The following is a 13682-nucleotide window of genomic DNA, read 5'->3' on the forward strand; positions in this document are numbered from 1 at the left end:
ATAGAAGTCCGCACTTTGATAGTGTAGCATGATAATCCCCTGTTGGTAAGTGTCTGACCGCACACACGCACGTGCGCGCACACACACACACACACTCCAACATTACTAAGCTTTTCCTGGTTTAAAAAAGTCTCACGATGAACGCAGAGTGAGCCACATCCGGGCAAGTAGGCACTGAGTGAAGCAACAGACTGCTTGCAGCTCTACAGTGAAATTAAATTTTACCCATTTTAAACAGGCTAGTTTAAGAAATTAAAAAATACAAAGTCATGTTCACATGTGGGAGGTTAGGTGGAAATTATTGTCCAAAATTATGTCCAAATCAAGCACTTAAGTACTCTTGCCATGGTTGCCTTCCCTTAATAGATAGTTTAGCCTTTAGGCCTACGTGTGAGGGTAACAACTTCCATCAGACGAGCCTACTTCTGGTATTATGCAATATTATTTTTTGTAGCATTTACAGATAGTGGCTTTACATTAAACCGTACACTGTATATAAAGATAGATGATGCATCTCCACTTACCCGGAATGTACAAAGATGAAGCCAAAATATCCTGGATCCAACCCCTGTCATCTCATGCTGGAGACATCATTTGGAGCCAGAGTCTGTGCAGTTGTGATTTCCACCCAAACACCAGTTCAGCCAATTGTGAGCCACACCACTGATCGCAACTAAACCAGCTGAAACAAACAGCTGTCAGTCATGACATCAAATCCTATTTTAATAGCATCAATTAATTAATTAAAAAACTTATCAGGAACAACACTTGAACAAACACCAGGGTGATAAGAACTACCCTAAATGACTGAAGCCAGTCTTTGGTAAAAAATCTGTTAGTATGTACTTTGAGTTTTGAGTTTGTTCCAATGTCACATTCCTTAACATGGAGGAGGTGGGTGATGCGACCTTCACTGCAGCTAGTCACTAGGGGGTGATGGAGATATTTTTGGCCTCACTTTTGGGAAGTTGTTATTTTGTCCATCATGTATGTCCATATATAAATAGTCTCAGGCCCATCTTATTCCAAACTCATCAAATATGTCCACTCTGTCAGCACCATGCGCATTTGTTGACATCCTGGTAGCGATATCCCAAAGCATAAAAAGCTGACACAGCCGGATACCTTGAATTAAATAGACATGGAAGGTCACTGACAAAGTGGTACCATGTGATGAGAATGTGTTGATAGTCTTTGGCTACACCCCTACCACCTAGTCTCTAACTGTGTGTGTGTTTGATGCTGTTAGTCTTACATTGTGTTCATCAAAGTTGGTTGATAATTTAATATTGATAATATTTTGTGGCAGGAATTTTTTGATATTGTTATTTTTGATAATGTTTTTCGCACTGCAAAATCAAACTTCACCATGAACAGTTAAGTTGTATTTTATATTATGAAACAAACTAGACAACACTTGGGATATTGGGTAATTTATTTGGAAAGCACAAGAAAATAGCAACTATAACAGTTCAACAAGAAATATAATGTAAGTAGTAGGGGGTGGGATGAGGATGTCTGATAACATAACACTACCAACAACACTATACAGGAAATTAGTCAGAGTAATTTTTTTCAGTTTGATGCTCTAGGTCTCTCAGTCTGACACTTAATACCCTGTAGCTACTAGTTGATGTGTCCAATGTGGTCACTAAACTTTCCTGAAAGTAAATTTGCAAGTCTGAGGATAGTGATGGAACGTCGCACCCTACTCTCCATGCTATTAGCTCCTAATTATTACCCTCCTTTGTTGGATTTGTTAGGTACAGGTAAGGGGAGTGGATTGGTTAGGGTTAGGATGGGAATGCCAGGGTAAGCTAATCAGAGGCAGAGTAAAGCAGAGTAAGGCGGGCCATTCTATCTCTGTTCTAGGATTCGCAAATTTGCCTCCAAGAAGAGTACGAAACACACTGACCGACCATACAACACATGCTGTAACTACGGAAAGACAGAAAGTTAGTGTGTTTGATGAAACGGGGCGGAGGCTCTCAGTATTTTCTATCTTTTCAAAAGCTAACATGTAAATATTTCCCTTAGGCTTTGCTTTTGTCCGGCCCGTCTTGCTCAGAACTCTCTCCTTTGCTGCTAAATCGCTGGTTTAGCTCTGATGTCAGCACTGAGCAGCAAGACTTCTGTGAATGAAAGAAAAAAACAACATGAAGTTTAAGCTTGGGTGGTATTAAGGTATTACAGTATACCAGCATATTTAGAATTCCAATGGTACATTTTTTAATACCCCTATAAATACAGGTGCTGCTCTTTCTATTAAATTTACTGTACGTGGTGCACAGCACGCACCACCAGAGCTCAGTCTCTGCTCTTTACTGGTGGAACAGACAGATAAGCTGACGCATAGTGGTGGAGGAATAGATTACAGGACTGTAAACAACCTGCGGCCAACAACGCAGAGAGAGTGTGGGGAAAAACGTCATGATCTTATATCTAACGTGAATTAAGGATTTATTTAGACCAAACGAGATGATGATTGTTGGAACAGTAGACTATCTAGCTAGATTATTAGGAAGAGACAAAGTAGTATTTTAAGCAAAATGCTAATGTTGTTGCTAACAATGTCAGTGCTAACATGCTAATGTTTAACAGGTATAATGTTTAATATCATAGTTTAGAGTGTTAGCATGCTTATGTGCTAAGCACTCAACGAAAAAAATGAATCAAATTCAATTTTAAAAAATTGACCACATGGTGGGGCTAGAGGAAAGGTCAGAGGATCATCAAAATTGCGAGCATTCATCCTCTGGGCACCATGGATATTTGTACTAAATTTTACCATTAAATAGCTGTTGAGGGATTTTAATAAAAGCCTAAATGTCAACCTGTTGGTATGCTATAGGGACTCACCACAGTCCCACTGAGTGTTACTCTTCCATACCTTGCCATCCTTCGCTTGGTTGCGGGCCCTGGATAAGAGCTCCAACAGGGCTAGCAGGAGCCCGACAGCCAGCCCCAGGCCCAGAAGGAGGAAGAGGCCCTGCAGGTCGTGGGCGTGCAGGGCCTTAGAGGTATGAGCCCCATCAGCGCCCGGGCAGCTGCTGGCCCACCACTTGTCCCGCAGATACGTCAGCCTGCCGGACTCACTGAGGGTCAGAATGGCCCTGGTTAGGTTTTTGATCAGCGGGGAACCTGGTGAAGCAAAGACAGGTGATGTGATGGAAGACAGAGGCTGATGAGCATCTCACTCCAACCATCAGCCTGCTTCATTTTTCTGGCTTCCAACACATGTTGGATCAGGGTCAAAAGGTTTCTTCGCAAGGTCTTTACTTAAGGGGTTTAAATATAGCCTTGATGTTACACACCTTTGCATCCTTCATCAGCAGGGCACCTAGCTACTAATTCATTTTAAGTTATTTTTAATTACTAATTGGCCTATCTGTGAAGTTTGTGGATATGTAGCACCTAAATTTGTCCATAAAAAAAGATTCCTAAATTATTTCTAACTTATTCTGTTACTTTTAACCCTTTGAAACCTCAGCAAATTTTCCTGATTTCTTTTAAGAATATAAGAAAAAAGTCACTGAGGTGACCCAAAATATCATCAAAGTTTGCAAGAAAAAATTCTGAAAATTAGCACACAAGAAAGTTTTAAAAAAATAAATACATGTACCTAAAATGCTCAAATAAATTATTGAATAACTATGTAATTATAATAATTAAAACAATTAAAACAACTGAATTTATTAAACTGACAACTGATGGGACTATGTCCTTTGTAAATCTGTAGTCTCGATGGGATGAATTGAAGAAATGGGATAATGGAGCACATTGTCAGAAAGCCTTTTCTCAAGGGCATTTCTGGTTGTTTCATTCTGTTGTTTTACACTGATTTTGTGACTGCGGTTGCTGTCTGAAGAATGTAAAAAGAGAGGCTGAGAGGGAAGTTTAAACCCTGTTTTGACAGGCTGCAACATCTGTCAGAAGAAAAATCTCCTGACAGGTCTGAATGGCTCACCCAGAGGTGCTGCGATGCTGTAGGCTCTCATAGCGATGACTTCCTGTGAACGGCACAGATTGCAATAGCGAGCTACTGCCAAGTCCAAGGACACAGCTTCACCGATGAAGGCAAAGTTCCCCTCCTGGGAGCGGCGAACGCCCTCCTGAGTGCTGGAAACGAAGCTCTTCTTACGCTCCATGTGCTGGTAGATACGCTGGTGCAGAGGGTTGGTGGAATGCTGGGTAGCAAAACAATGCAAAATAGAAAAAAACATGTTAATCATCTCACATGCTCAGCGCTATATTCTGAGCATGCAAGAGAATATGTTTTTCCATTCAATTCTATGAGCCTGTCTCTGACATTATGAATCAGCTGTAATGATTGATGAATGTGCCTTAAAGAAGAGCATGGTGGATCCAGCCTCCAAGGTGCCATAGTCAATCACATCCTGGTTGGCAAGGTCCTCGAAACTCTCGATGGAGACGTGTTTGTGGTTGGAGTGCAGCATGGAGCTGAAGTTGCTGAAGTAGCTGGCCAGGAGCAGCACAGCAAACAGCCACCAGATGGCGCTGACCAGACGTCCAGATAGGGCTTTGGGGTGAGGACCGGCACCTGAGGGGACAGAGACAGCAGCTGAGTGGCTGCAGTGCTGCAGTTTGGCTGCAAAGCCACTCACACACTTTAACCCTTTGATTTTTCTTGTGCTGCATATAGACACCCTTTACAAGCTGTTTAACCCTTTGACACCTGAGCAAATTGGTTTGGTTTCTTTCAAAATCATGGAGGAAAAGGTAATGCACAGGAAAAAGAGAAGATAAAGAAAAATAGAAAAATTGTCCATAATTATTAATAATTATTTAATTTATATATTTCAAATTATTTTACAGGGAAAAAATCTATATCTATATGTATCTGTCTATCTATCCAGCTCTCTCTCTCTCTCTCTCTCTCTCTCTCTCTCTCTCTCTATATATATATATATATATATAATATATATATATACATATATTATTTATAGGATGTTGTTACCAGAATGATACATCCTCGGTTGTGTACCACGTACGACTTCATCGGGTGTTTCGGCCTTTTATCACAAGGCACCCTCAGCCGAGGCGGCCCACCCAGGCTGATCAGGCCTGATCAGGCCTGGGTGGGCCCAGGTAGGATCTCTCCTAGAGAATAAGCTTTTACTTCAGTGCTGTACATTCTAACCATAGAAAATAAAATGCTGATTTGTGACTATCCTTCATACTGGTAAATTATTTTTCTGTTGTTGTTTTTCTGTTTTTCTGTAACAGTAAGGTTGAAGTGCAGCACATTTATTGTGAGAGCATAAAGTGCCAGTGTGTGTTTCTGTGTGTGCATGTGTGTGTGGTCCCGTTTAGCCGTGGTACCTTGCAGGGTGAGCGCTCCTGTGATGTACCAGAAGCTGTGCAGCAGAGTGAAGCTGTGTTCCTCTGTGTGCGGCTCCGCCCATTCAGTGGGACTGATCCTGCAGGGGGGAAAAAAGCCTGAGAAGATGCAGTTTTCTTTGGATATTTACAACTGAGGCATTTAATTAATTCACTTGTAAAGTCTGCAGAGGACACCTCCATCTACAGTGAGGCAGAAAAGTTCATCCATTGAGCAGAAGGGTCTAAATCGCGTAATATCCCTTTTCGACTTAATACTTTACTGTCATGATAAAAAATAACACAACCAAATTCTCATGAATCTGGAAGCCTGGCCGAGGTAATGAATGCCATGAAGAGGACTGGTAGGAGGCAGTACATCTAGTTCAGTCAACCTACACTTGCAGTAGGCTTGCAGAAATTAAAATATAAAACATTACATAGGCTCTATATAGATTTCTCAAACTGTCTTTTCCATTTACTGAAAGTGCAAAATAGACCTTGGGACTCATTTCCACTACTTTTTGGAGTGCAATCTGATTTCTAGATACTGAAGTCACATACCTTATGAGTTGTGTTACCTCTTTACGGCAACAAAAAGAAAAGATCCAGGGCTATTCTTACAGGGTTTGTCTTTTAGCCATTATAAATTACTGGACAAACTTTTGCTCCTTTCGTGCAAATGCATATTGTTAAAGTGGATTAAAGATCCTCCGTCCACAGTGACAGTCTGGTACAGAGAGATTTTCAGTGTCTTACCTCATGAAAGAATGAGTGCTGTCCTTACAGATGATAGGACTAATTTCTTAAGATTTGGAGCCCTTTCCTAAATTATTTACTCTCTGCACTCAAACAGACTCTGTCACAAGGTCGATACCTTTTATAGTGGAAGCAAAGTAGTGTCACATGAGATTTTCTAATACCTTTCTCCTAATACATCCTTGACCATCATCTGCCATCTCTGATGTCATCTGCCTTATTGTCCTTTCAGAAAATAAGAAAAAGAAAAAAACAAAGCAAACAAATGGAAAAAATGAAATTATAATTCTGTAAAATAATTCAAAATTTTAAATCCCTATGTAGTTTTTCCCTAGCCTTTTTCTGATTTCCCCAGACATTTTTTGTTGAGTTTGAGGAACATTTCTTACCAAGTTGCTTTTCTTCATGTGTTTTAAAATGAAAGTGCACAACACCTGTGAAGGGCCTCTGACAGCAGCATAAGAAAAATGATGTAGCTCCAAAAAGCAAACTTTTTTCTTTTTTGTTTTTAACAATATTGCAATGTACGATATGACATTATTGATCAAATAATATTATTATTATATGAGTCTGCAAATTTTATGATATTATTCTTCAGGTTATTACATAATTAGGCTTTATAACTTAAGATTATGTGCAAATTTTATTGCAGTTTCAGGTGTTTTTACATTTTCATTAAATGTATTTATTTTTGAGTGATACAAGCCTTTTTCTTGTCTGTAATTATAGGATGGTGAGGACGTGTTCTGGTGGCTCCAGCTACAGTTTCTGTAGAAAGCTGTGATATCAGCCAACAGCTGAGTGGAGACATTCTGCAGTTGTCACTAACCTGCCCACCAGGAAAATGCAGAGCCCAGTCAGCAGGAACGCCACGAGGATGCCCACCCACATGTCCGTGGAGAAAGGTGACAGCAGGCTGAAGCTGCTCTCCTCTGCGTCTTTACGCAGGATGAAGCCGATTCCTGTCTGCATAAAGGGGGTGCTCATGTCCACATACTGCTCTCTGACTGCAGTGAGGGTCAGCGGGGCCACGGCCAGGTCAGCCTCCTGATGGAGGGCAGAGGCACACACACTCACATTCACATGTACAGGAGCTCATGTGGTGACACAGGACAAAGTGATAAGCAACATGGAGTTTTGAACATCACTCATATGATGCAGGGTTTGTTAGTAGCTGGTGTGATGTCATTTCTGATGTGACAGTTGGCATCCTAAACACTGCATGTAACAAAAAACAAAACTTCTTATGAAATTGTATTCAGTTTTTGTTTCGCTGCCCTGTGTACAATGACTTGAGAAATGTACTTTTTACTAAAATGTCGTCAATTCTATGCCGATTTCTTTTGGTTGAATGAACATGAACTTGAGTTGTCCTTCAGGAAGGGAACCTTTTTTGTTGCGAATGTCTTTGCTCAAGCTTGGAAAAGAAGGCAGAATATTTTGTTTACGACCAAATGGTAAAATAATCTGTAATCTTTGCAATGAAATTAAATGTAATGAATTGTTAGACTACTGCAGCCGTAATTTTGGTGTCTTATAAACCCATGAGGGCTGGGCACACCGTGTGCATGACACGAAATAAAAGAAATCAATAAGTCAATCATGTATGACTCACCCCCCTGATGACTTCACCAATCATGCCGTTCCAGTTGCCGCTGGGGTCCATGGTTCCATATTTGCTGTCTTTCACCAGGTGCAGTTTGTAGGTGAAGCCCAGCTTCTTGGAGAGCTCAGAGATGAGATCGATGCAGTAGCCCTCCAGCTCGGAGCCTCTGCTCATGGTGTAGGGGTCCTCCTGAGGTGAGAACAATAGACAACCTCATGTTAATGCGGAATGAACGCTGTGTGTGTGTGTGGGTTGTGTGTGTGTGTGTGGGGGGGGTCACTTTTAAGGTGATTTTTTAAAATTTGTGTACAGTGCAAAGCATGGAGAAATCTGATATGAAAGACTGTTCAAAAATTACTGTAGGAGGGTTTCCATTACAGATTTGTGCAAAATGTAAGCAGTATTTTCAAAATGTCAAAGAAACACAATTGCGAGATGACTGTTTCCATTGAGTGGTGTTCTGTGACTTCTCCATCATTATTTCCAATCTAAGGCCACGTAGGTGTGTCATGGAACCATAATGGAAAGGCGAGCCCCTTATACGTGGGAGCAGCCACATATGCGGGATTTCTTGGAGGCAATAGTCCATGATTTCACTGAGGTGACACAATGTACAAACATTAAACATTGCCATTGGTGACTGCTATCTTATTTTCAAGAGGCGAATGACAGACAACAAGGTGAATATCATTCCAAAACAGATGACCAAAACATGTCACTGTCCAACACGTTCTCAACCTAAGTCGTCACATATCACCGCTTTGTCAGTGTACTTTTGCATCTATATATTACACTCTCCGTATCCACTTGCATCTGCTGGTGACGTTCCGGGATGCCGCAACCAATATGTCAATAAAAACACGTGGTGGGATTAGGCAACAAAAGCACATGGTTAGTTTAGGCTACAGAAGTGTGTGGTCAAATTTGAGAAAAAAAACCAAAACATAATACTTTGGCTCATAAATCATGTGGGAAGGGAACACCGAGCTCCTCGGTGGAAGTCCAGGGTTTGTTGGACCTATTTACTACCCCTACTGCCTGCTCCATAACGACCCTCTGGCATATATTATGTTGTTACTGGCAGCTTTTCAAATTGACACTGTCCAGCGGCATACCATTCTGCAACAACAGGTTCTGTCCGTCCGCATTATCAGCTGATGCTGCCCATCTGTCTATAATACAGCTGCACTAGGTGCCTTTTGCCCAAACAGTGGAATTTCATAACACCATACGTTCCAGCCACATTAGAAACGGATACTATCCAGCCGGATATCATACTGCCTGAAAGGTGGCTTTTGGCATCTATATCTTATGTCAGAATCACTGGCAATATAGCAGTATTTGAAGACTTCAGAATGAGAATGGGTTGCACTATCAGATGCTGAACTTCTTGACAAAGTATCAGTATTTGACGACCTGGGAATGAGAACAGTTGTTCACACACTGGTGTTCACCTGCTCATCAGATTAACATCCACATGCATCCTGTCTGATTGTCTGCACATATTCTTTTTATCTTTGGTAATGTCACCACTTTGCATGATCTCTAATTTGGTGATTACACTTAGATGATAGCAAAACTGATAGCAATGATGGCCACTCTTCTTGTAATGAACCAGAGCTCGCCTGCTCACAGTGTTGGTTGAATAGAGTTAATATGCTTCACAGATACACATACTCACTGCCACCTTGGCATTCTAGTGTAGAGAGGCACAGAGAGAGAATACCTTTATAGTGGTGATGGATAACTCCTTGGCATCTAGAATGAAAAAAAAGGAGCACAATAAATGTTGGATTCCTGTAATGAACCAAGTCAACATGATCAAGCATGAGTAGCAGCACCAAGATGAGAGGATTTAGTCTGAGCCAGTTCTCTGGCTGATTAAGGGTTTGGTTTCATGTCTACAAGCTTATGTGCAGAGCGCCTTCTGAAAGCTTAATGAGGCGTATTGTTGTTTTGAATCCCCTTCGTGTGTTTTTCTCTCAGCCACAGCAGTAAATAAGCCAAACAGCCACTGGAGGACAATGAGCGTCTTGTTGTCAGTTGTTTTTCAGGAGACCTGAGAAAAGGGCTCCATACTGAGGGGACAGTTGCAGCGAGTTAAACGAGGGGGTAACTGCACTTCTGAGGGGGGATCAAAGAGGGGACCCATCTTTAAGGATGTGTTTCGCTGTTGTTCCTCGACCCCCTATCCAGCATGTAATCCAAGCAGGGGCTGAACCCCCCTCTCCCCAGCCCCGACTTTACCCATAACACTCTGAGTTGTTTTCTTTTTGCTGTAACTGTGACCAATGGCATTCGCAGCATGTCCAGCAGGCCCCAACATGCCCTGCCAGGGTCAGTCAGAGAAGGCGGTGGGGGGCATGAAAGGGGGTGCCAGGGGTGCAAGTTCCTCATAATTGCATGCGACGACAAAAGCAGGCCTGGTTGGGTCATATTAAGCCTATGACACCCCATCAGCCTCCTCTAGAGAAGATGGCAGGACCTAGGATGTGCGGAGATGCCTGTCAGTGCACCGCCTGCCTGCAGAGTCCCCCCCCAACACGGTTAATTGATTTATCACAGTGCTTTCTGGGCCACAGCAAGGCAGCAGCCCCTCCACTGGTGAGAAATGGGATGCTCCCTCCCTGCTTTGATGGGTCTCCAGCAGTCCAGCAGGGTCAGCCGGCTCAGAGTCAAATAGTGAGGAGTGATTTGAGAGCGTGACCCAGTCTCAGAGGTCAGCCAGAGCCCGCTGACTCTGAGCTGCCCTACAGTTTGCAGAACTGTCTGCAGAGTTTGCACGGCTGCTCTCGAGGAGGATATGATCTGGTCACAGTCACTCATCGGCTGAGTGAAACAATTGGAAGCATAAAGCACCTTGCAGCGCAAAGCGGCTGTCCAGATTATAAACTGTAAGAACTATAAGAAATGTGTAACAGACACAAAACTGGCTTAAAAATCATTTGAGTTTAAATATAAGCATAAATGTGCAGGCTTTACCTGGTGCAGATTTTTTTTGCCCCAGATGGTGAAGGCATACTCTGCCTCAGATTGGCTAATTCTGATATTCTTACTCTAATCCTAACCAATCACACTCTTAATGCCTAAATCTAACCTCCGTAACTTTATCCTACCTAACTTACTTCACCTTAACTTAATTTAACCTTAACTTAACCTCAATAACTTTACCTACCTTAACTTAACCTCTGTGAACTTTCATACCTAAATTCATCCCATTTAACTTACATAACCTAAACCTAACCTCCGTAACTAAACTTGCCTAAACCTGACCTACATAATTTACATACCAAAATTTATGCTACGTAACTTAGCTCACTTTAACTTAACCTTCGGATCTGTACTTACCTTAACCTAACCTTCGTAAATGTATTTACCGTAACCTAACCTTTGTAACTTTACTCACTTAAACCTTACCTCTGTGACTTTGCTCACCTAAATTTATCTTACAGATTTTTTCTGACCTAAACGTAACCTCCGTGAATTTTCTTACCTAAAGTTATCCCATGCAACTTACCTCACCTTAACTTATCCTTTGTATCTTTACTTACCTAAGCCTAACCTTCATAACTTTACTTACCTAAATTTATACTATGTAACTTACCTCACCTTAGCTCAACCTTCATATTTTTACTAACCATAACCCAACCTTCGTAAATTTATATAGCTAAACCTAAACTCTGAAACTTTTCTTACTTAAATCTTACCTCTGTAACTTAGTTTACCTAAATCTGTCCTACATAATGTCCCAGAAATGTTTCTGCAGTTGACCAATAGGAAGTTTCCATTACAGATTTGCTCAAACAAAAATAAGTGATATTTTCGAAATGTTGATAAAACACAATAGTGAGATGCCTGCATTTCCACTGAGTGATATAGGTATTCTCCTCTCCTTTCCAGAAGCATGGCAATAAATGTTCAAAACATTAGCAGCTTTTTTTCTATTGCAGCCACCTAGCTGTCATTATTTCCTGTGGAAGGCGGCGTAGGTGTGTTATGTGAGCGACAAAGGAAATGCAAACCTCTTATACGTGTGGCCATGTTTAAGGGATTTCTGGGAGGTGATAGTCCACAATTTCAGAGGAATTGGGGATTCAAAAATTCCAGATGATCTTCTCAACTTTTGAAGAGTTATATGATGCATTAACACCGCTTGCTGCATCATGCCCGAGAGAGCCAGTTCCTTCTGACAAGCATATAGCCATAGCATCATGTGACCTATAAAAGCCAAAAAAGTTTCCATTGCAGTCCATTTGCAGAAATATGGCTTTTTCTAGTCGCCTGACATACGGCCTCATGTGGGAGTTTTTTTTTTTATGATAAATGGGATTTCTTTTTTTTTTTTTTTAATTGACTTGTTTCCATTAGGTGTATTTTATATTCACAATTTCAATTTGCACAGTTTGGTTAATGGAAACCTGCCTTGTGTTGAGAAAAAAGGGCAATGAGCATCATCATAAAACACCTGAGCATCATAAAATGTGTTTAATGCAGTTGTCATAAACTGTAGAAGGTCTTGATCCTCAGCAGCCTTCAACTACTAACAGATTTTTTTTTTCTGGTATGCCTTTCTGAACACTCTGAGACACAGTTAGAAATAATTACCAGCTAATGATAGCTAATTAACAAAAACAACACTGAACTGTATCAGTAAAAATGTTGGATTCAGCACTGACAGAGGGAGGATCAAGTTGTGGCACGAGGATCATCATGTGCAACTGGTTATATTCATCACATCATATCCCAGGTCAACAGGTGAAAGGCTATTTTCTACCCCTGACAGTCCTAAATGTGATGTATTGATCCAAATGAAATGTGTTCCATCCTGTGTGGCCCTGCCAGGTTGAGTGTGTTAGTCTCACCTGCAGTGATGATCCATGCAGTCAGAGCCGCCACACAGGAGACCAGAGCCATGCCGCCTGCCATGTTGCCACCACCCTGGAAATGACAACCATTCTTTAAACATGAATATTTTTCTCAGTTTCAGAAGTCACCTAACCCAGAGCATCTGGCTTTAACAATAATTCCAGGTATGATTAATTATGTAACATATTTATTGAGTGATAAAAAACCAAGCAAGCATAGAACTCCCAGGCCAGAAAAAAAACAAAACAAAACAAAACATCAGTATCAGGTAATAACATAGCATAAACAAAGTTTCCTATAATACTGATTTTTCATATTTTTATGAGATATTTATTTTCATGTTATAACAAGAAACATTTCTTGTAATAACATTACAGCTACATATGTTGCTACAACATGAAACAAATCACATTATTACATGATACAGGATCACATCATTATGCAAAGTCTTTCATGGTATAACAAGATAAGTACGTATATTGTTATAAAAAGAAAATATCTTTCAGAAAAATGTGAAAACACATTGTCATAAAAAGAGACTTTTTTTGTAATAAGAAAAGTTTCTTGTTATAACAGGAAAACTTGGTTATAACATTAAAATATCTTGCAAAAAAACATGAAAAACACCCTTTTATAACCAGTAACCCCTAATGTTATTACCTGATACCGATCACTTTTTGTTTTGGTCCAAAATTTCCACCATTCCATAGAAAAAACTTTGCAGATAATAGAAAAATTAATAAAATACTGGTACAACTGTCACCGTGTTATATAAAAATAGTTCCTTACCTCAGGTGTGTCAGGTGCAGTGAGAAATAAAACAGCCTTTGTGTGAAGGATGACTGGGAAAATATCTAAGAAAGTCACAAGTCTTGTGCAGTTGGAAGGCTTGTGTGCAGGACGATGTAGTGGGGTTTATATGGGGAGCACAGGGAGGGAGGAGCAAGACCATCAGAAAGAGAAAAACACGGGATTGTTGTTTTGGCAGTAATAAAATCTGAAGGGTGATATCATATTATTGCAGCCAGATGTGTTCAGGCTTGTATGACGGATGTACATTTTGAGGCAAAACTTTTTCTTTCTCTCATCATCCCGACTGATACAAAGACAA

General features: G+C 40.7%; 1 protein-coding gene across 1 annotated transcript; it reads right to left on the minus strand.

The window, feature by feature from the left end:
* Positions 1-1417: 1417 nt before the first annotated feature.
* On the minus strand, positions 1418-13473 carry LOC121946969 (probable glutamate receptor). Its single transcript, XM_042491819.1, has 10 exons — positions 13361-13473; positions 12568-12643; positions 9432-9463; positions 7715-7894; positions 6929-7146; positions 5344-5441; positions 4344-4561; positions 3968-4187; positions 2891-3141; positions 1418-2132 (listed from the first exon to the last, which is right to left on the minus strand). Exons 2-10 carry the CDS (start codon positions 12629-12631, stop codon positions 2034-2036), a joined length of 1380 nt encoding a protein of 459 aa, XP_042347753.1. The 5' UTR covers positions 12632-12643; positions 13361-13473; the 3' UTR covers positions 1418-2033.
* Positions 13474-13682: the final 209 nt, after the last annotated feature.

Source organism: Plectropomus leopardus, chromosome 8 (genome assembly GCF_008729295.1).
Source record: "Plectropomus leopardus isolate mb chromosome 8, YSFRI_Pleo_2.0, whole genome shotgun sequence".
NCBI classification, from domain to species: domain Eukaryota; kingdom Metazoa; phylum Chordata; class Actinopteri; order Perciformes; family Serranidae; genus Plectropomus; species Plectropomus leopardus.